This window comes from Seriola lalandi, unplaced genomic scaffold (genome assembly GCF_002814215.2).
Source record: "Seriola lalandi dorsalis isolate HSWRI2012SDOR001 ecotype SW California unplaced genomic scaffold, Sedor1 jcf7180002050280, whole genome shotgun sequence".
Classification (NCBI taxonomy): domain Eukaryota; kingdom Metazoa; phylum Chordata; class Actinopteri; order Carangiformes; family Carangidae; genus Seriola; species Seriola lalandi.
In genome coordinates this window covers 1-22375 of record NW_019520833.1, presented here as the reverse complement: position 1 = coordinate 22375, position 22375 = coordinate 1, and the positions used below count along the sequence as shown (strand labels likewise).

Below are 22375 nucleotides of genomic sequence, written 5' to 3'. Positions count from 1 at the left end.
CAAACTCACAGATTTCAACACTATATAATGTCTGATTTTGTACATCAAGATACATATCGTACAATATTACCTGAGAAATTGATGAAATTGTCAAGAAATGCCCTCCTTCACAGAAAAGTGTGACTTCCTGGACCAGGCCCTTTAACCTGATCTGCCCCAAAAGTGAAAACATAACCTCCTTGTCCAATGTAATTAAGGGATCTATGGCAACCGTGATTTATATAAAGGTGTTGAGTGTGTTTTCAGGGATAAATTAAGGATTAATAAAGAGTGTGGTTGTGTCAGTGTCAAGTCCATGAGTCCATGTGATTCTCTGTCAGGGAAATCACGACTGAGCTTCTCAAATGTTATTCAAATACAGACTTTTTATTATTCGCACTGCATGCAATCACCCTCCTCTGGTGATACTGTGTAAAGCTTGAAGGAATCTAAGTGTATTTGAGTGCCATCAAACTCTGAACGCTTTTTCTAATTCTCTAGTTCTCCTTCACATTTGCAACAGTTATGTGACTTTTCTAACCTTTTGTCAGTGCATCTCATTTGTTTAAACATGACCAGAAACTACAGGAAGTCTGTAGAACGTGACCTCTTCTCCATTTGGGCTGTTCCATTAGGGCTAATATGTCATTGTGAAACCGTCCTCATCCATCCATCCACGCATGTACCTATTATTATTATAAAAAAAATCATTATTTGCTAAATCAAATTATTCGGCACTATGAAATGTGATCAGTACAGATGATGCAGTCACCAGTCACCAGGACAATGACAGGACAAAATGTGTGATCTTGCACAGAAATTGAAACAATGACTATAATTCATTTCTAAAGACAGTCAGCGACACTGTACACTGTCATTTACGATCCATATGATAAAAACAAACAAACAGTAGTTTCTCCGTCACCACAGTCATCCTCACATCAGAAGCTCTTCATGACGGTGACTTAGAGGAATTTAAGACCACGTCGCTGCCCTTTTGGCTAATAAGGCTCAAACGGCTGTTCACATCAGCTGCAAAGTTCAAGCCTGTTTCCCCCCGTGACACCAAAAAGACGTTTGGCTGTAAGTAAAGTTTGTATTTATTTATTAAACATGCATTTTTTATCTTTATGACTAAAAAACATTGTGTCACCCTTCTACATGATCATCATAACAACTTATCTCCATTGCAGTCACCTGCTGTTATCAGTGTAAAGATAGCATCATCTTTGCAGTATATTCCCCGGCCTCATTTCCTGTGGGGATAGCACTTGGACAGATGAGTCTCAACTGCAGTCAGTGGACATCCTGCTCTTAATGTCTTTCTTGTGGAAGATAAAGGGAATATATGAACCAGCCTGTAGAACAAGGAGAAATGAGATGAGTACACCAGATAATACTTCATTGTTAGAAAGCTGTTGTTAAACCACAGGGCCTTTATTAAAATAAGTAATTTGCCCTTCGCATTGATTACACAGTATCCTGATGAAGTGATGTTTCTGTGTGTGGCTATAACATTATTTTGTGTATCATTTGTTTCCTACACATAATGTGAAATTTGCATATGGACCTGATCTTGAATAATACCAATGTAAGCACTGTGTGCTCTTATTGAGTGGACTCTGGCGGGGCTATTATCTCTCATGGACTAGATAATTGCTCTTACTGCCAGTGGAGAAAATCAAGACTTGTCTGCACGCTACACTGTTAACATCTGCTCGGCAATAGATTCATTTCTGCTTACTAAAGCGGGATAAGGTCTTGTACTGTCTCTGGAAGATAAAAAACACAGCGTAAAGATAGCCATATGTTCTGTAGGAGGTAGAGGCAATAAATGTGGATTTTAATGACAGATCTCAGGCTCTTTATGGCCTCGTTTAGTGCATGAATAGGCCCCACAAATTGGAAGTAGATGGGAACTTCATGCAGGATATGAAACTGAAATAACTTGCAGCATGGAGCTACAGCAGTCAGCCTATTTTCTGGTTGCTCTGCTGTGAACCCAATTAGCATGACAGTGAACAAAAACCCGGCAGATGTCCCTGAAAACCTCAGAGAAGCTCCACAAACCAGGATCCTGTGTAGTCGCACTGATACAAATCATCTCTGCCGTCTCTCTCAGCCAGTCCCTGTTGGACTTAGTTAATGACGACGGCTGGGCGGATCACTCAGCGACTAAGTGTGCTTGATAAAGGTCAGTGCTGCCACCAGCTAATGCTTCATCGCTCAGAGCAATACTTTAGCCGAGTGTATTGTGAATACTCCACACATGAACGCTTCACAGGGCAAAATAATCAGGAGAGTAGAGTCTGGAAAGGCCAGCTGTTTCTGCTGTGCTTCTCTGTGGCAGCCACAGACACAACACACACAAACACTCTCACACTTGTGTATCCCAAACCCTTCCAAACACAGGATCAATGATGAACATCTTGGAGAAAGTTTGCAGCATAAATACTTCAGAAAAATGGGATAATGTTTAGAAGAGACAAGCTGAACTTTTTCTGCATCACTTGTTTTTGTAAAGATAAACTTGCCATACATTCAGGGAAATCAATAGTCTTAATATCAAGAACATAAAGATCTTCAATTATATGTTCAAACGAGTGACAAGTTAAAGGAAAAGTTTGAATAAATGAGTTGAGAGACATAAGGATTCACTGCATGGTACAATTAAGCAATTAAAATCCAGGCAGGTATAAAAATGCTGAGCAGGCCCAGCTGATCTGATTTTGTGTCAAGATGACAAGAGGAGAAGATCTAAGTGACTTTGAAAGAGGGTTCATTGGTGGGGCACAGATGGCAGCAGCTTCAGTCACAAAGATGCTCAGCTGTTTCAATAGGAAGTGAATAAAGTGACATCTGCATTTGAAATTGTGGTCGACAGCACATTTGATGAGCATGACGTTCATGAACGAGCAGCTCTTCCTCAGGAGACTGAGAACGTCAAGACGTGATCAGACTGTGTCAGCAAGAACAGTCATAGAGAGGGATATTATAGTGTTTCAGTGCATAAACCCCTCAGCACAGAGATGAAGGCACATGAGAGTTCAGTGGTGTAAAAGAGAGAAGAGAGAGACAATGGTGTCTACAGAGATGTGGGAAAAAGTGATATGGTCAGATGAGTCATCCTTCATCATATTCTCCAAAAGTGGGCAAGGGCACCGTACACCAGGAGAACGGGCCTGAATGCTTGACCCATATGGTGAGGGGATCTGGTCTCTGTTATGCTGTTGGGGACATTTTGCTGGGATGGTTTGGGTCCACTTGTCCCCTTAGAGAGGAAGGTCTGTAGGGAAGGGTCTATGTATATGTATCATATTCCTTATTCAGCATTTATGGTAATATGGTAATAAAGTTTAGAAATCCTTTTGCTTTGAATAATAATGTTTTTACTGTAAGTTTTTTCACCAAATCTTGAGATTATACCTACTCCTTCTCCCTCTCTGAATCTGTGAATATAAATAGTTTTCATTTCAAAAGTTTAACTGTCGGACACAAGATGTCTCCCATATTGAATAGCTAGATGATTTTCAGTCAAGCCTTCATGCCTTGAAGATCTTCACATGAAACTTTTTTTTCACTAGCATATTGGACCATGATTGACCTCCGTAAGGTGAGCACAGAGACTGAATGTGAAAACAACCTCAAACATCATTCTGCACAGTGAAGGTCAAACATCCAGGTAACTTGAGAAAGCACATTATGAGTGGAGGGTCTTCTAAAAACCTTTACAGATACTGTTAAGGTACAGCACAGTGTTTCAGATGTCTCTGGCCCATATCTAAGCCATGAAAGCATCTTTAAGTAGGCTACACTAACATCCTGTGGACAGTCATGGTGCTGCCAGCTGTTGAGCTCAGGTAACTTGTGGAAACGTGGAGTTTGGAGCAATTTTACCTGATGAACAGCTGAAACCAACCCTACGCTATCAGAACAGGCTAAAGTTTCCACACGCAACCTATATACTGCGGTAATCGTAGCAGGCCAGAGGGGCCTCAGCACATCAGCTCTCTGAGGATGGATGGAGTCCTCTGTGCGTCTGTGCCTCTGAGCAGCAGCACCCTCCCTCCCTGCCTCTGCTCCGCGCGCACTCCGGAGTTGAGGATGAAGACGCAGAACATCAGGACCCTCTCCCTCATCCTCTCCATTATTCTCTACTTGCTCATAGGAGCCGCCGTCTTCGACGCGCTAGAGTCGGGAAGTGAGAGTTCAAAGAGAAGGGCGCTGGAGCAGAAGCTGAACGAGCTGAAGAAGAAGTACGGCTTCACCGAGGATGGCTACAGGGAGGTGGAGAGAGTGGTCCGGCTGTCGGAGCCGCACCGAGCCGGGAGGCAGTGGAAGTTCGCCGGCTCTTTTTACTTTGCCATCACTGTTATCACCACGATTGGCAAGTAGCCTACAGCAGTGCTCGTCCATGCGTGGTTGTGTTGTCAAAACAGGGCAAGCAACATTTCTGAGTTTCTGCTTGTGTGTGTGTGTGTGTTTGTGTGCTTCATAGTTTAAAGGTGAGCCCTTTCATAGGGCCCCAAGTTTAAGGGGCCACATTGAACAGGTGAAACTGTGCAGCACAGTGTGTTGGGAGTAAACAACATTTTGTGTGTGTTTGCATGATGTCGACTTAAGTTTGTGACTATGATGATTTGCCACTGAATAGCAACGTGTGGACAGTAAAGAACTAATTAACAACCTGCATAACTCCACAGAAAATTATTTAAAGGGATATTCCACCAAAAATTCTTAGTTTTTAATTGAAATATTAACCCCTGCCGGACTGGCTGTCTGTGGTCTGCATGGATCCACAGAGTTGTCATGGATTCCAACAGTGACATTTTTATATAGTCAAAAGAGAAAAAAGAAACTTCTCACTTCCTGAAACTTCTCATCCAGTGTCATTGGCTCTACATTCATACCTATATGATTATCATGTTTATACCAACAGTAATATTCTGCTCAAATATGGCAAAATACACTCCTGTGATGCACAACCTGGTCAAACGTGTGAGCCGACACGTCACATTATTGCTATAACTTTCTAGGTGCTTGACAGAATCATGGGAGATTTAAGATGGAAGCAATCATTTTAGTAATATTCTGCTAGGATTTGATTGCAACATATTGAGCAGACAAGTGTGTCACATTGCAGGGCTGCAGGAGGACTTGAACCTTTCTGTGACCTTTTAGATACTTTTTCCACTTTGAAAACTGGTAACTGATACTCAAACAAGTGGAGTATCACTTTAAATGTTCATATTTAGGTTTTGCAAACCTTTTAAACATCTCAATTACCCAAATACATATGCAGTAATATTTTTCAAGATAGGTCACGTACTGATGACAATATTTAGATGGGTATTTACTGAGAGCCTGGGGAGCTCTTAACCAGAGAACCAGAGCAAATCAAAACTGGAAGCTTAAAAAGGAAATGTTTATATTTCCCATTTTTTCCTCTTCAGAATTTCCAGTTATTTAACACTCCATGGTCCACTCACTGTTGGTGGAGGACTGTCTGAGTGTGTACACATGGTGGACGAAGCAACAACAAACAAATAGTAGGATGGAAGTGTAACATGACCCCACGTTACTGTGGGAGACGTTACAACTTTCATTCATTCTCACTGGTCCTTACAAGCATTCCTGACTCGCCTCAACCTGAGCAGATGTCTCTGTGAAAGCACCTGTGTGGGTGTGCAGAGCCTGTAACATCAAGAGGCTGAACTGTCATTATGTTGTCTTACAGCTGAGTCATGTAATGTACATGATGATGTAGATACCTGTGTCAGTGTGCAGGGTAGCTGTCTGCCCACCTGTTAATTTTCTTGCTGCATTAATGGTTTTTTTGAACAGAAGGAGGCAGAGAAATAATAAAACAAGCGGACAGATGTTTGGTTTTCTTCACCCGCTTTCACCAGCTGGCTGCTATCTTGGCTCCTGGTTGCTAACAGTACCCTAACTGTGGTTTTATTGGAGCCCTTTCTGAATATATTGGCCTTCTGCATTAATGAGAACAAACACTCAAACACTGAGCTAAAAAGCTGTCCACAGCTGCAGAGTTTGGTGATAATGCTCCATGATTTTGTCACACTGAGTTTCACATTAAACCTGCTTGAATCACAATATTCATTCATCCACGTTTAATCACATAGACAGCTATATTACCCACCATAAAATGAGTTGGCTGTAAGTGTTTGAGCCCCTAATTTAAAGGAGCTGTTTGTAAGTTTTGCTATTGCTACTTAGCCACCGTTAGCATTGGCAGCCGTTTACTTACCAATAGAAGAAACGTTGCAAGTTCAGCATCAAATTTCATCCCATTACTCGCCAAGAGCTGTCTCCAGGACAATGTTAACTTTTGTTTCTATCACATGTTTTCTTCTACTGAAGTTAGCATGCCATCCAGCTAGCCCGGCCTGTCTTGTCACTTTCTAATAGTGACTCACTGTAGGACTGCTCAGATGTTGTATTATAACCTCTTCTATTATAAAGACAACAATGGTTCGCTATTGTCAAGCGTCAATCACCCCCACCTACTCCCTGCAAGAATTCTGGTTTGGCAGCAGAGAAAACTTACAAATAGCCACTTTAAAAACTTGAGATTTGCCTTTGACCTGCACTGGCTGTCAAGTGAGCTGCTGAAAGCAGTAGTAGCCTACAGTATACCTTGATGCCTGAGAATGTTCATAGACAGTAAACAGTACTATTTGACATGATTTGACCTGCAATATACTGTGACTTTGTAGGTTATGGCCACATTACTCCTCGAACTGATGCTGGCAAGGCCTTCTGTATGTTTTACGCACTCCTGGGCATTCCTCTGACACTGGTCATGTTCCAGAGCGTGGGTGAGAGGATCAATACTTTTGTCCGCTACCTCCTGCGAAGAGCCAAGCAGGGCCTGGGCTTACGGAAGACGGAGGTATCCATGGGGAACATGGTCCTGATGGGTCTGCTGTCTTGCATGAGCACTCTGTGTATTGGAGCTGCGACCTTCTCTCATTTTGAGGACTGGACCTTCTTCAATGCCTATTACTACTGCTTCATCACGCTCACCACCATTGGCTTTGGGGATTTTGTAGCCCTGCAGAAGAAAGATACTCTCCAGAAGCGACCCCCCTATGTGGCCTTCAGCTTTATGTACATTTTGGTTGGGCTGACAGTGATTGGAGCTTTTCTTAACCTGGTGGTCCTGAGGTTCCTCACTGTGAGCTCAGAGGAGCCTGAGGTGAGACTTGAGGCGGGGGGAGAGGAGCAGAGACCACAACCTAAAGACACACAAGAGGACAGGGAGGTATCGGATGCTGAGGCAGAAACTGCTGAGGTGGCATATAAAGACAGAGAAGATGGACACAGCAGCCGCTGCAACCTGAGCCTGCCCATGGAGGGGGGCACCAGCTGTACTAACCTCCTCCCCTCTCCTGCAGAGGATTGCAGACTCATTATATCTGAACACAGAGAGCACTCAAAGATCCCTGAACCCTGCAGACTCAGAGCCTTGTTCTCCTGTATTTGCTGTGGCCTGGATATCCACAACAGCCCCCCTCCATCTCCCAGTGATCAGGAGCGTGGCCACAGCAATCCCGTCTTCTACAACTCCATCTCCTACAGGGTGGACCAGGCCTCGTGCAGCTCCTGCACCGCGTCGTCACAGGCCTCCCCCAGCAGCGTCACACTCTGCCTGGGCAAGAACAATCCTCACACCAGGAGAAAGTCATGCTAGCACTGTGAACTTTGTGTCAAAGTCTCCCCACAGAGCCGTCTGTTTTCTGCTTGGTGGAACAAACTGCTCTTTAACACTCATGAATGTAGCACTATTTGTTATCAGATAAAATGTAGCATATCATAAAAATCATACAGTTTATAATGTATTTTTCTACATCAATGATAACTGCTAATCTAAAAATGCGTAAAAAAATTGAGTATGTGAGATGTATATCTCACACAATTTAATTATTTTATGCATATATATAAACCCATGTTTTTCATCAATACTGTCCCAGTGTATGTTATATTTAAGTTATCTATAGGAAGTGTGTGATCAGCTACCATAAAATATTTGAATATTTTAAGTGTCAGACTTTCTGAAGTGTTGTCACCTGTGACCTTCAGTTATTTCCAGTCAGTAATCATAGCTGTCTTCTAATAGGAACGTACACTCTGTCGCTCTGGCTGGTTCCCTTGGTAACCTTTCCCTCCCCATTGCTTAGTGCAGCGGAAAAGTGGAGACAGACACGTACAATACATTCAAGGCAGCATCCAGTTAAAACTGCGATTTCCAGACTGCGTCCTCTGTGATGAATGAGTGTGTCAGCAAAGAACGGATTATGAGTTGTTGCACTAAAATGGTGGCAAATTAGAAAATGTCTCCAAACGAGTGTTTAATTGCTTTGTTAGATGTGTGGTTGAGTCACACATTTCTATTATTCAAATTAGATTTTCAATATAAACCACTGAGACAAGGCACAAATTAATCTTTAATCCCACTTTTAAGTATTTTGAATAAAAAAGCTTGTTTAATATAGAAAATATGCCATTTATTCATTAAAATAACTTAAAGTGGTAGTCCACCAAACATTTACATAAAGGTCAGTTTACAAAGATACCCACTGAGCCTGTGAAAGCAGTTCAAGTAGCACCTGTGACACTGGAGCAGCTTTCTAAAGTCTGAAAAAATAACCCTGATGATGTCATCATCAGGTGATGATGTCATCAGGGTCATAACAGCTTGGGCTTGAGACTAAAATATTTATTACAAACAACCTGCATTACAAACAGGGGGTGTGGAGGTTGAAAAGGGTGAGCATTTATCAGGCAGCATGGGTCAAACAAAGTTATGATTTTATGCGCATTATGTGACGTGTAGGATCCAGTAATTTAGGAGCTTCGTCTGCACTAGGGGCTAAAAGTGAGGAAATTTGTTGCTTTAATTTTGACCATTCCTATTTTAATATGTTTCTAGTGAGTACCTCAACTTTACAGAAATGCAATACTAAATCATTGGAGGGTAATCACACTCTACTTTTGTTTAATACTGCCACAAGTTATGTAAAAAAGACACATGTTTTCACAGGTTGCCCAGTCATCTTCATGCGGCCTCACGTTTATCTTTTCCTCTTCTGTTTCTGCTTTTACTCTGCAGGGTGACATAGTGTTGAGAGTTTTCAAATTCTTGACCTCAATTAAAAGAACCCAGCTGACCTTTATTCTCGTGCTCAATCAGGGACAATTTTTTACCTCACATTTGATGATGTACTTGAAAACCTGGAGGAAGACCAGGAGTTTAAAACCACTGCCTGCCCTGCTGAACACCACTGAAAGAGGACGCTGAAGCTCCAGGAGTGCTGCTCTGTAGCTGATTCTTCAATCAGCATAAAGTTCACCACTGGCAGCTTCCCATGATGACTTCATTTGAAATTACAATTTTTATCTCCTCCTGTTAATATTTCAATAATCTGTAGTTGACCTGTACTCTGACCTCCCTGTGGAGGGTCAACACGAGGATCACTCAAGTTTTGCATTACATTATATTACTAAGAGAAGCCTCTTGTGTTAACTAGCAGTGACTTGCATTTCATTTCTCCTTGTTCCCATTTCTCACACTAGGGAGCAGCATTGGTCTACGTAAAACACAGGCTGATTTCTACAAGGTCTGCAACACAGACAGTTATATTTGCTAAAATGTTTGCATGGTAAAGTTTTGTCTTTTTTAATGAAAAGATGGCTCATCTTCTCTGTGTGTGTTTGTGTGTGTTAAGCCATTTGCAGCTCAGGAAATATCACTTTGTCCTCAGAGAGATTTACTCCTGCGTGCCATCAGTGTTGTATGTGGAATTAAAGTATGACAGCAGGAATTAGTTTTCCTCTGAGCATGAACCATGACACAGATTACCTCTGTGGGAATAGATGTTCGGGGACTTGATAAGTGAGCACAAGCTTTTCAGCCAAGCGTACAGACATGTATCAGCCTCCAGCATTATCAGCTCTGATTTAGAAAGATATTTGTGAACCAGCAGAAAGGAGACATCTTAACAATGAGCATCATGTCTGCGTGGCATAAAAATCACTGTTTTGTGAGTGATGAAAGCTGGTGTCTAATTTGCATAATTACCCCATTAATATTGCTGATGGCGCTTCACTTTATTCTGTTATGATGCCTCAGATGCCTCCTCATATCTGTGACTGTCACTGCTCCAACACTCTGAGCCTAAAACTATCTGCACAGACCACCGGTCAAATACCACAACACAGAAAATGCAATTGATGGCATAACATGAATTAGACATGCAGAATGAGTAGCTTTACTCCTTCACAGGGACCTTTGTGTGATGATTTTCTGTTATGTTACCTCATGCGTGAATGTGGCAAAGCGCAGCACACACATTTTGTGTATTTTTGTTGTTGTGGCTCAGTGAGTGGCAATCCACTGAGCTGTTTTCAATGAAGATGCTCAGAAAGGTGATGTGGTATTTATGTGCATATAATGTCTGTTATTACAGGGGGTGAGCTGCAGGGGGTGGTAGTGATCTTTTTAAAACATGCGTTTTTCTGAATGCAGAATACCTCAGGTGAGTCCAGTTTCCATGCACAAACTGAAGCATGCTCACTCATATTCACATCTGTTCACGTTTGTGAAAATGCAGTCCTGTGGGAAGCTACTGGGGGGGGGGGGGGGGGGGGTAGCAGGGTGCTGGATGATGACCACCCATACAAGACATCATGACACCTTTGGGATTAGGGGTTGTTTTTTTTATGATGAATCTCCACCAAGGTTCCTCAATAACCTCATATTATGCCCAGCTCCAATTTTATAATTCACAATGTTAATATCCACACAAAAATGCTTTAGTTCATTAAAAAACAACAGTAACATTCAATTTACCTCACTGTTCATTGATTACAGTGTTGAATTTCATTATCAAAGCAACACACACATGCTTATCCTCTGTTGCACTGTAGTTGTTCAGGGCTGAGAGAGTGGGTGAATAATTGATTATATTGCTGGATATTTCTCTTTGTGAACACACCCTGTTAAGTCATTACTGTGCCGTGTTGAGGGGTCTTTCATATGCTGTCGCATGGTAGGGGATACAAGATTAAATTGGAAACAAGCCGCCGGTTCAAGCAGAGTGCAATTCAACTTTTTCTAAAGGGTAAATAGCTTTAATATGGTGGAAATATGGGCGGGAGGTTCATAATAGGAGCCGCATGCAAATGAAGTATTTATGAATACACAAATAAACTGAAGCAATAGTGGTTGCCATGTTTTGATTAAGGAGTAATATGTTTGTCTGTGTGCACTGTATTTACAGTCTTTCAGGAGGAGCTGGGAGATTATTTCGATTTCTTGGATGCGCGTCAGAATGCAAAAGCCCATCCTCTGTGGCTCCCAATGAACACAATGAAGGATTAAGGAACTAAAAACAAGTGTCATATTTATTCAGATTGATTAAATAAGTAGACATTATGATTCAGTTGGAGAGCAGTGAGAAAACAGGCATTAATAGAAGTTCATTGGTGGGGTAATTGCTCATTAGTTTTAATTTCCAGCCAATTTGAAGCTTGTGTCGAGCAGTGTGAAAACATTGCTTTTTAGTCGGTGGTTGTCTTCTCCAATCAGACACTGTGTTTGACAAACTGTGTCTCTTTGACATCTAGTGTCAAAGAGATCACCCTGATTGATTAAATTAAGTCTTAAAGGAGAATTTGAATCAACCCATAATCAGCAGGCCAACAGGACTGCAATAATGTGATGAGAGAAATCACAACCTGTTTGCCAGTGTCCCTTCAGAGATGGTTCACCTCAGCCTTCACGTGTCCACATTAGTGTGCTGTGTGCGTTTGAATTTTATTGGTCAAACAGGACAGTTTGAACGTCCCCTCTTCTTCTCTTTTTGAAATGAAAATTGTCCCAGTAAATTTAGGTCCTGCTGCAACAGAAGCTAAGGAGTTTTCACAAGTATGTTTGCCAAACTATTATGAGTTAAATGCATGTTTAATTTTTAGGCACACTAGCTGCTGGGCTCAAGGGATGGTGGGTCCACCGTTTTGTTTCAGTGAAATACTATCTTTACAACTATAGGACGGATTGCTGTGAACTTTGCTACAGATATTCAAGGTTACTAAAGGATAAATTCTTATGAATTTAACTGAGCCCTCGACTTTTCATGCAGCGCTATCATCAATTTTAATTTCTTTATGAACAAAATACCTGCAGAACTGATGACATTTCCATCAGCCTCAACAAAACTACTTTGTGTTTAGTGCTAATTATCAAATGTTACATGCTATCAGGCTACGCTAACATGATGAACATGGTGAATTCATACCTGCTAAACATCAGCATATTAGCATTGTCACTTTAAGCAGGCTAACATGCTGATGTTTGCTCTTTGAAATTACAACCTTACAATGATATTAGCATGGATGTTAGCATGGCTGAAAGCTTTCGGTCATGTTTCTCACATAATGATGCATTTGAGGTCAGTGGTTAAGCTGTAAAAATAAGACATGGCAGCACAAATTAATGAAGCAGGATAAAAGCAGAGCAGCCTGTGACGCAAATCATTCCCAGTGATTTAGTCTGTTGTCTGAGGCAGAGGATGTAAAGTTATCAAGGTTGTTGTCCATTTCCTCCTCAGTTGCACCATTTAACAAGACAACGGCTTCTGTGAGCACACAGCTTCCTGTCTAAACAGTGGCTCGCAGATGGAGGAGATAGGAGAGAGAGAGAGTAAGAGAGAGAGAGAGAGAGAGAGAGACAGGATCTGTGGTGGAGTGAAGTTCTTATTCTCCATGGACAATATATCCTAAGCAAGGCTGTGACCAGTGGCTGATTAATGTCTGTGTGAAATTGTCTTCATTGGGTCTGAGTGCTCCTCTGTTGGAGGACAGGTTGTGAAATTAATGGCACACAAAAGTCTCCGCAATGAAGAACAAAACAGAAGCTGAATTTTAAAAGATACATCACTGTGAGATGAGGATATTTGTCTATTCTACAGAATCTATGGCTGCTAGCCTCTCAGTGTCGCACAAGTCACACTTATCTCCTGTCCAGCAGCGCCGTGTTTTTCTCATTATGTGCAGCTCTACATAGAACTTGCACAAATGTGTTTCCTCCTGTAAGTAAGACCAATTCAGAAGTTGCTGTCGGGGCAGAATTTGAATGAGTGAGATAAGGCCACAGAGGAAAACGCAACACAATGGCCACTGGATAACAAATGCATCCTTTTTTATTTTTAGATGTACTGTGCAGGCAGTGGAAAGAAAAGAGGACCCTCATAAAGGATAGTTCCCATTGGAGATATGAAACCCGATTTATTCATAGTTCTTCAGCTCAGAACTGTAAAAGATTGACAGTGGAGTGATTTGCCACATCTGTTAATCTTCCTAAATGAGCAAGTCGTCAGATCTTTGCTACGGCCCCTGCACTAAATAATTCAGTACACTGCACTTCAGTTTTATTCCATTTTTATCTTTTTTTCTCCTTGTCAGCTCTCAGGAGCACAAATCATTGCTACTGTATCAACAGGCACTGCTGTATTTTTTCATATAGAACCATGCTCATTAAGAAAGACCTTTTGGGAATATGTTATAACAACAAAGAGAAGCAACAAAAAAAGGGAACCTTCATTTAGCCATTAAGCCATCATCCACATGGTGACATAAAAGTGATGCTTTTTGCTGTGATAGCTCCTCCAGTATGTGCATGTCTTCCTCTTTAATAACCTTATTGACTCTCACAGTCAATTAAAGTAATCATCTTTTTTTTTTCCTGTGGAACATTTCGTTGTCCACCATAAACAGAGAAATTTTATCTGCACTGGGAATATCAGTGATGACCGCAGCAGCATCTGAGAATTTCCAGCCTGGTGAAATGGTTTCTTTTGAACAATCACGGCTGTTTATCGCAGCACCATTTCCCGCCTCGAGTGCTCTCCCTTTTTTCATTCTCAGATATAATGATTTTAATATTCCATTGACTGTGTCTTTACTGGTCTGCTGAGCAGGAAGCAGACGTTTCCATCAGCAGAGCTGCGCCTGGCATTCATCATCAAAGGTCTGCCCAGGAAACAGACAGCTTTACACTCATCTGCATCTGCTTGGTATGCCAACTGGGTGAACATCCCCATCATTCTACCCACACTGTTATTTCTGATTAGCATATAATGCATCAATTACTTCACTTTCACTAAACAGAAAAGCTACCACAAGTTTTGTTTCCAAGGCAACTATGAAGAGTGCTGGCGGCAGGAGTAAATTAGTTTGGCAGTGGAAGTTGGATTGCTATGGCAAGAGCCAAAGAAGGGGCAACAATTGTTGTCCGTCACAGCCGATCCAAACATATGGAATGAGATAAGGGAGTGTACTGAGGACTTAGAGTTTAACTGAACAAAATAGGTGGATACACACACACATACACTCACAAACACAGTGGTAACACAGACGCTTCACTGAATATGGTAATTCATTACGTTCTGTTTGTTTGTTTGTTATTGTATCACTGATACATTCCACTGACTCACCATCTAGTCATGGTTAGCTGCAGCACAATGTATATTACAAGTTATGTTTATAAGATTAGTTTTTCATTTTTATCTCATACATACAGTAGGGTCCAAATATATTTGTCAACTATGTTTCACATAAATTAATATTCCATGAAAATATCACAGCCTGATATTGAACCTATCTCCAGTTTATGAATGGCCTTTGACTTAACAACACAATGTAGAGCGGTTTACTTCGAACAAAAGAGCAGGACTGGGTAGTTAGCATAAGCAAAGTCATGCAACAAAGAATCTTAAACTTTATCCAAATGAAGGCAACAAGAATTACCTGGTTCTGTGATTAACCAGTAATCTCTAGAAAAAAGATAAGTACAAAAACACTACTTCATGGTGTCTTTCAGGATTAAAATATGTAGACAATTCTTTTTGGTATTGCTTCAATCCATTTTAACAATGTTTTTGAAAGTGCACTTGGAAAAACTAGAATTTAAATAGTATGTGTCAGAGAAATGTGAAAATATGTGATTTCCAGATCTGACACCGGCAGAAATCAGTTTAGGCAAATGATAAGACATATCCTTTTGTTCTGATATGTGTTTCTTATGTGCTGCCGTCGCCTTTGATTCTTTGAGGTTTCCTGTCTCTGGAGGAACATGGGGAACTGCTGTGCGCACAATTAATTCAAGCACCTGAAGTCTCACTCCATTTATAGTTCTTCTTGCAATTCCCTCTATCCTGTGAGGGATGCCGACACGGGGGGGTGGGGGGTGGGGGGGCTGGATGATGACCACCCATACAAGACATCATGACACCTTGTTGGTAGTGTCCACAGTCTGTCCATGAGCGAGACTAATTTCTATAAGCATTAGTAGTGCTGCTTTTGGCATCAAAATGCAGTTCAAATTCTGCAAAGGTTGACTCTTGGTTGGTTTTGGTGACCCCCTGATTTCCTGTATCACCACCACATGGTCAAAATGTCAGCTTGCAATGCATTGTAAATCATCTCACAGTCAAATGAACAGATTACCATTAGATTTACTGAGCACATCTCTGCTTCCAAGGGATGAAAACCCTTTTGAGTTTAGTGACTTATTGACCTTTCTTCCAGTACCACCCTCAGGATAAATTTTAGCTTTATGACCTTGCCACTGGCAATCATACTGAATCAGTATCAGGAGGCATCAGGAGCAGTTTCTTTATATACTGGAATTAGACCTTTGGTCTTAAATTACTGTCAAATTACTGTAAAAGCAGGAAGTGTTGTTACAGGTCATTATGGCTGCTTTGAGCTATTATTGGAGCAATCAGGTTGTTAAAGGCAGACTAACATCTGCGTTTTGGTATTGGGGAGCATACAAATATTGAATGAATCTCTTAATATTAATGTTCTTAGGTTATAACACTCATTACATTTCTCTTTGCCCCCTTGACTCTCTTTTTAATACAGTGCTTATCCCTCAGTGGGAGTCGTTTCAGCAGATTTGGACAGCATAGCTGCTATCAGTTAGGTGCACATAACATACAGGAATACATACATGAAAGTTGTGAGTTTATAAATCTACAAATCAGATATAAATGAGCTGCTTAGATTTAACACAGTTTCATTTTGGACAGAGACAAATTAAATATAAATGAGCTGCTGATATACTTTGAACTTGAACATGTCATCTTTGACATCCCTTAAACATATGCTAAATATCAAAAATATTTTTCAGTTAATTCTTGTGCAAGAATTATTAATTAAAAAGCATGACTTTAGTAATTCAAGAGCAGAGGTTACTAATTTATGAGTTCAAGAGATCATTCATTATTAGTTTTTTTCTTCCCATGACACTAGCCAGGCTTTGTGTAACTGTCAGTTTATTGTTCATTTAGTCCAACACTTTCATATTTTGCTGTGTGATCAAGTTTGAGGCCTGTGGTGGGTGATGGTGGAGCTTTAGATCTTTAGTCTTGTCTAATTATATTTGAATGTGCACCACTAAGTGCGAGATGGATCTAATAAACTTAGGTATGACATCAAGTTTGATCTTATCATAGCTGCTACTTTGATACTTCTTTGTCATTTCACACCGTTAGGAACCTTCCTGAGCAAAAAAGATTATTTTACTGCAGCTCTACTGAATTATTTGCTGTGTCTCAAATCAGATACTTGTAGTGTACTACACTGACATGTAGTACACTGCACACAGTATCCTCACTGGCCTGGTGCACGAAGTCCAACAGGGTAGCGTTGTCCCAAATCGTACACTACCATTGTGCACTCACTGGAAATGACGATCACAACATGTGACATTTTACTTTCCTGTGTGCGCCCCCTCCGTCATGCGACATGGACATTACGCTGCCATGGCTCTGACGACACGCCCTCCTTCCTCAGTCACCATTTTTTACAAGTTTGAAAATACGTTGACGGTCCCTCCCCTTTCATCAAGAGTGCATCATACAGGTACTTGCAGTGCGCATATTGAACGCACTTATGCACTCAAAATAACAAGTGCGAGTATGGCGGTACACAAATTGAGACACAGCAATAGGCTAGAATAAACCGTCATTAGCGTGCGTCATAGCGGTAAAAACAATGACTATGGGATATTATCATCACAACTGTGGAAGCACCTTCAGTAATTATAATTCTTGTTTCTCTGTGGTCCAGATGGCTGTTGTAGTCACCTGTTACCGTTTTCTGTCTGCTTATGTTGGTAGCCAGGGCAGGGTGTCTGATGGAGGTGTTTACACCCAGGCTGGTCTGCAATAGACAGAAACCTCTTAAATGTTCCACCAGGCCAAAGTTTACTAGGCACAGATGTAGTCATGCCCTTCAGGTGCAGATGAGGCTTTTCCACTCTACACACACTTAATGAAGCCATATCCCTGCAGACATCTCGACCATGAGCAGCAATTACAGACTCTCAAGAGCGAGTCTTCCTTACCACAATTCCCCTGGACCCAGAGGCCGTGTCCTGAATAACCCTGGCTGCTTTGTCCCTGCACAACTACCTGTGAGTACAAGCCACAGACACCTACACCCCCCCTGCTCTGGTAGACATAGATAATGAAGACGACCACACCGTCTCTGGAAGCTGTCGCTGTGATACCACCCTTCAGTCAGTGTTTGCTGGCAGAGATTGAAATGCCACCAGAACTGGAAAGGAGCAGCGCTACAAACTCAGAGACTTTCTCTCACCGGCAGGGTCTGTGTCTCGGCAGGAATACGTTCTTAATGTACCAGGAAATATGAAAACCCTGCTCCATTTTGAAACGTTGTGGCCGCGTATAGATAAATAATTTCTAGTAAATAGAAGTAAATGAAACTGTGGAATGTCCAGACAAGGTAATCTTTATTTAGACAAATGAAATGAAATTAACATTTAATTGTGCAAACAATGGTAGCAACAACCCTGAAATCTCTGCAGCTTTATATCAAAACAGAAACTGTTTATTGTTCTTTATGAAAGTTTAAGAAAATTCAAATAAAGAGCTAAAAAAATGAAAATATTTGGCTTGCCAACAACGTGGTTTGAAGAATGGTTTGAACCAAGTTCAATTGGGAGAAACTTGATTCTCAGTGAACAAGTACACTTTTATTGCCATGTGCAAAAACAAGAGAAGAAGAGTGAAGAGATGTGAGTCTTTGATGATTAGACCCCATTGTGATGACATCATATTTGAAAGGGCGTGAGTTAGTACGAAGTATGGGAGACCCCCCCGGGTCTAGACACTGGTGGTGGTGATGGGAAGAAGAGTATCCTGAAGATCTGGTTTTGATGTGGAGTGGAAAGCGAGTTTGACAGTTACAGCGTGATTGGCTGATTGAGATAGTGGTAAGATCGGTCTGGTTACCAAAAACCCCATAGTCAGCTGATTACATGAAGCAGGGTGAGAGAGCAAGAGAGAATTGTGAATGGATGAGGCATAAAGATTGACTTCCTGATTGAACTTACGCTGAGCTTCATCTGTGAGAAGGCGTGATACGCCGGCTGTGATGGACCTTGTGATGGACCGCCTCGCTTGCATCTCCTCAGCAGGATCTCATGAGAAGCATCTCATTATGAGCTGCCACTTCCTTGAAGATCTCAGTTTTTCTCTCTCTCAAGGCTTCGGTCATTCTCCCTTCTCTTGCCCCTTTACGCACTTCACCAGCTTTTTTTTGGACGGGACACTGGGTTTGGTGGATCCTGTGCTGAGGATGTTGATGAAGAAAGATTCTTCTCAAGTTCATCATCCTTGAGGTCTTTCTCGGCATTGCTGTAATTTCAGGCAGTGAAACTTGATCTAACTGGATGAGGGATAAAATATAGACATATAAACTCTTATATTAAATGTTATTATAATGCATGTATGACACCTGGTTATACCCATGTTGAGCCTGGTTTGCACTCCCTAAAAACTTTTCATTGAGCTACTTGGTCTACTTCGTTGTACTTACATGCTTTAGTGATTTAAGCAGGCTTTTTAATTAAAAAAAAACAAACAAAAAACACTGTTCTCTCATGAACTAATAAGATATTAATGGCCAATGTTAACTGAATTTAAATCAAGTCCAGTAATTGCAATTTAATACAATGGAATCCATAGTGGAAATGAGGAAGATTCAGCATTATTTGACCATCAATGTTTACTGATACACACATACCTCCAGAGTGCTGAAGGCTTGATGAGGCAATACATGAGGCTGTAGAAACTCTGCGTGCTTTAATATCCATTTCTGTAGTGGGTTAAGTTATTTTGACCCACCTCCACTTGGTTTTGGATGCAATGGCCTCCTGTTCTGAGCAGTGCACCAGGACGCACGGATTATTACTTCTCCATCTGTGAAGCGCAACATAGAGTGTCACATTATTAAATAATGTAAATTCCATTTTGTGAGGTGACAGACTAAAAAAATGACAGCGGCATATACTGCAGTGTGTGTGTTTGTGTGTGCATGGGTTTGCTGGGTTGCTACTCACACAGGAGATGAAATTCCTCTGCTGCATGCTATGTCATGTCATACAAACAAGGCCTCTGCTGCCACAACTCAACAAGACTTTCTTCTCTGTTAGAATCTCAGATGTTTCAATTCATGCTGCACTCGTATTGGTTTGTTAGTAGACAAATGTCGTAGCAACAATCACATTGTGAGATAGTCACCCTCAATTTCTTACACTGTCAGAATTTTGTCCAAGGCTATCTTTGATCACAAGACTGTGACAGCGGCCATCTTTGACCCTCTCTCACAGTGTGACGTAGCACCTTGGTAATCTTATGTCTGGGGCAGTGTATACCTGCCATTGTACATTATACATGAAATGATAAAGGCCTTAAGGTGGATACTGTATTATTGCCTCATCTGGAGGCCCTGATTTTGAACAGGCCATTTAAATTAATTTCAACACATTTGTTATTTTGCTTTTGATTGTTATTATTTTGCTTTTAATTATACGACTCATATTAAATGAATCAATTTCTCTTCTATCAAATTGCCAAGACACAACAAATGCATAATATTGCAGGGTAGGAGCGCTTGCTAGTTCCTGAGGCTTCAAATTGAGCTGCCATATGTTTGAGTGTGGTTTACTTGACAGGTCCTTGAAGGTGACACAATGTATAGAGAGTGTGACGGTGGGCCAACCGGGGTCCACAGCTCATTTTTGCCACTGAGGCCCTCCAGTGGGTTTATCTGGCTGTGTTTTCCTCCATATTGAAAACATCCTTCACAAAAATCCTCAAATATTCATCTCAGCTGTACCTTCTGTTAATATTTCAGCAATAATTCAGTAGAACAAAACACATGAAAACACAAGATCTGATCTGAGTTATGAATAAACCAACAAAACCAGACAGCCCAGTTGATAGATATAGCCTGACATATGAACTGCAAATCTACCGTTTGTTTTGTTGCATGATGCCCCAGCTGTGTGACTCACACAGGCTGTGCACGCCTCCCATTTGAGCATCAATCTTGTATCTTAAGTCTCTTGTTTTCTCGGCACCACAGAAGCATGAGACATTGAATTAAAGATGGGCTTACGACACACCATCGCTCATCGTCCCCAAACAGCTTCGCCACCTGCAGAGATTCTCTAACTCGCTCTCTCTTTCTGTAACAAGAACGTTGACGAACACAGAACAAACACAAGGGAGCTGAGTTCTTGCAGTTTAGGCTGAGGATGCTGACATTGTGCTTTTAAATGTGTGGGAAAGTGATAGAATTCTGTTTTTGCTTAATAGGACTTGAATTTAACACCGACACTAAGGTCATTGCCTAGCTATATATATATATATATAAAAGTGTGAATGAATGTGTGAACGTGTCAGGAGAAAACAATAATGAGGCCTTGATTATAACCGGAAAAGCCCAATTATATAATAGTTCCTTTGATACTCTGAATAATTGCCATTCAAAACACATGCATAGTTATCTGGCAGGTGCAAGTTAAAGAACATTTCAGACTAATGAAATTCAAGCAGACCTTGGTTTTGGTTTTGTCTCTTTGTTTGGAAGCTCTCCTTTCAGCTGCGCTGAGAAAGAGCAATTGACATCATCTAAATCAAGGCTGCTGATGATTTATTTCATAGTGTCATGATTGGGGTTATGGCTGGACCCAAATGCAACCAACACAAGGGAGTAAATGCAAAATGTTTTAATAACAAAAGAACTAATAAAAATCTAGTGAACCAACTGAACAGGAACCCGAAGCACGAGGGTACACAAGGAACTACAACAGGTGACACGGGACAATAACAGCAGGTAACACTGAGGACAATTACAGAAAGCCAAAGCACGAGGAGCCACAGGGGATAACAACAGATAACACCGAGGACAATTACGACGAACCGGCACAGACAAAGGGGAGCACAGAGACTAAAAAGACACAAGGGAGGCAAGGGTGATTGAACACAGGTGAAACACATTAGGGCGGGGCAGACAATCACCAAGGAGGGAAACAGGACAAAGACAGGAACTAAAAAAATCAAGACACACAAGGAAACTAACTACAAAATAAAACAGGAAGTGACAAAAATCTCAAACATAAAATGTCTGCCATGGCAAACCATGACAGTACCCCCCCTTAAGGGTCGTATTCCAGGGAATGGTCACGAGGAGCAGGAGTCGGCCGGTCCACTGACTGGGAACCAGAACCAGGTGGCTCACCTGGTAGAGCGCATACCACATGTGCTTGTTCCCAACCGCAGTGGCCATGGGTTTGAATCTGACCGAGGCCCTTTGCTGCATGTCATCCCTGACTCCCCTGTCTCTCTCTTTCACCTCAATATCTGAATACAGGCAAAAATACCCAACAAAAATAACTTGAGAAAAAAATCTCAGCTCTTTAAAAATGTGTAGTGTAAAGATCACAGGATGTTGGATGCGTATGGATTTTACACAGTTGGATGTATAGATAACAGGATATACACATTCAATCCCTCGTTAATCTGTTACGATTTTGCACAGATGATCAGATTAAGTTGAAAATTTTCACATATGAGTGGATGCAAGAGCTGAGCTGCTTGTAGTTGTTACATGTTTGATCTCCAGTTCAGTTACAGACAGTCATAAGGCAGCTGAGACAATGAGCGCGTGTTTAAAGCACAAACAAAAACCAAATCTGACAGAGAAAAGTTGCCAAAAGTCGCCTCATTTAATACAACTGCAGTCAGCTAGCTAACATGGAAGGTGTTACCATGTGAATGTAAAACACAGTATTGTTGTGTGGATCTGATGAACTGGATCATGATGCAAAATATTCACAGTGAAATGTAAAAGCTACACATTTGCTATTTCCTAAAAGAGTTTGAGAATATGTAAATCACAGGCAAAAAGGCTTTGTTACTGAAGTTGCAGTGTGTGTGTGTGTGTGTGTGTGTGTGTTTGTGTGTGTGTGTGTGTGTGGGGTGTGTGTGTGTGTGTG

At 41.3% G+C, this 22375-nt stretch overlaps 1 protein-coding gene across 1 annotated transcript; it reads left to right on the top strand.

Annotated features, from left to right (window-relative positions):
- The first annotated feature begins 4083 nt into the window (after positions 1-4083).
- LOC111649258 (potassium channel subfamily K member 15-like) lies at positions 4084-7693 on the top strand. Its single transcript, XM_087171917.1, has 2 exons — positions 4084-4366; positions 6717-7693. Exons 1-2 carry the CDS (start codon positions 4084-4086, stop codon positions 7691-7693), a joined length of 1260 nt encoding a protein of 419 aa, XP_087028043.1.
- Positions 7694-22375: the final 14682 nt, after the last annotated feature.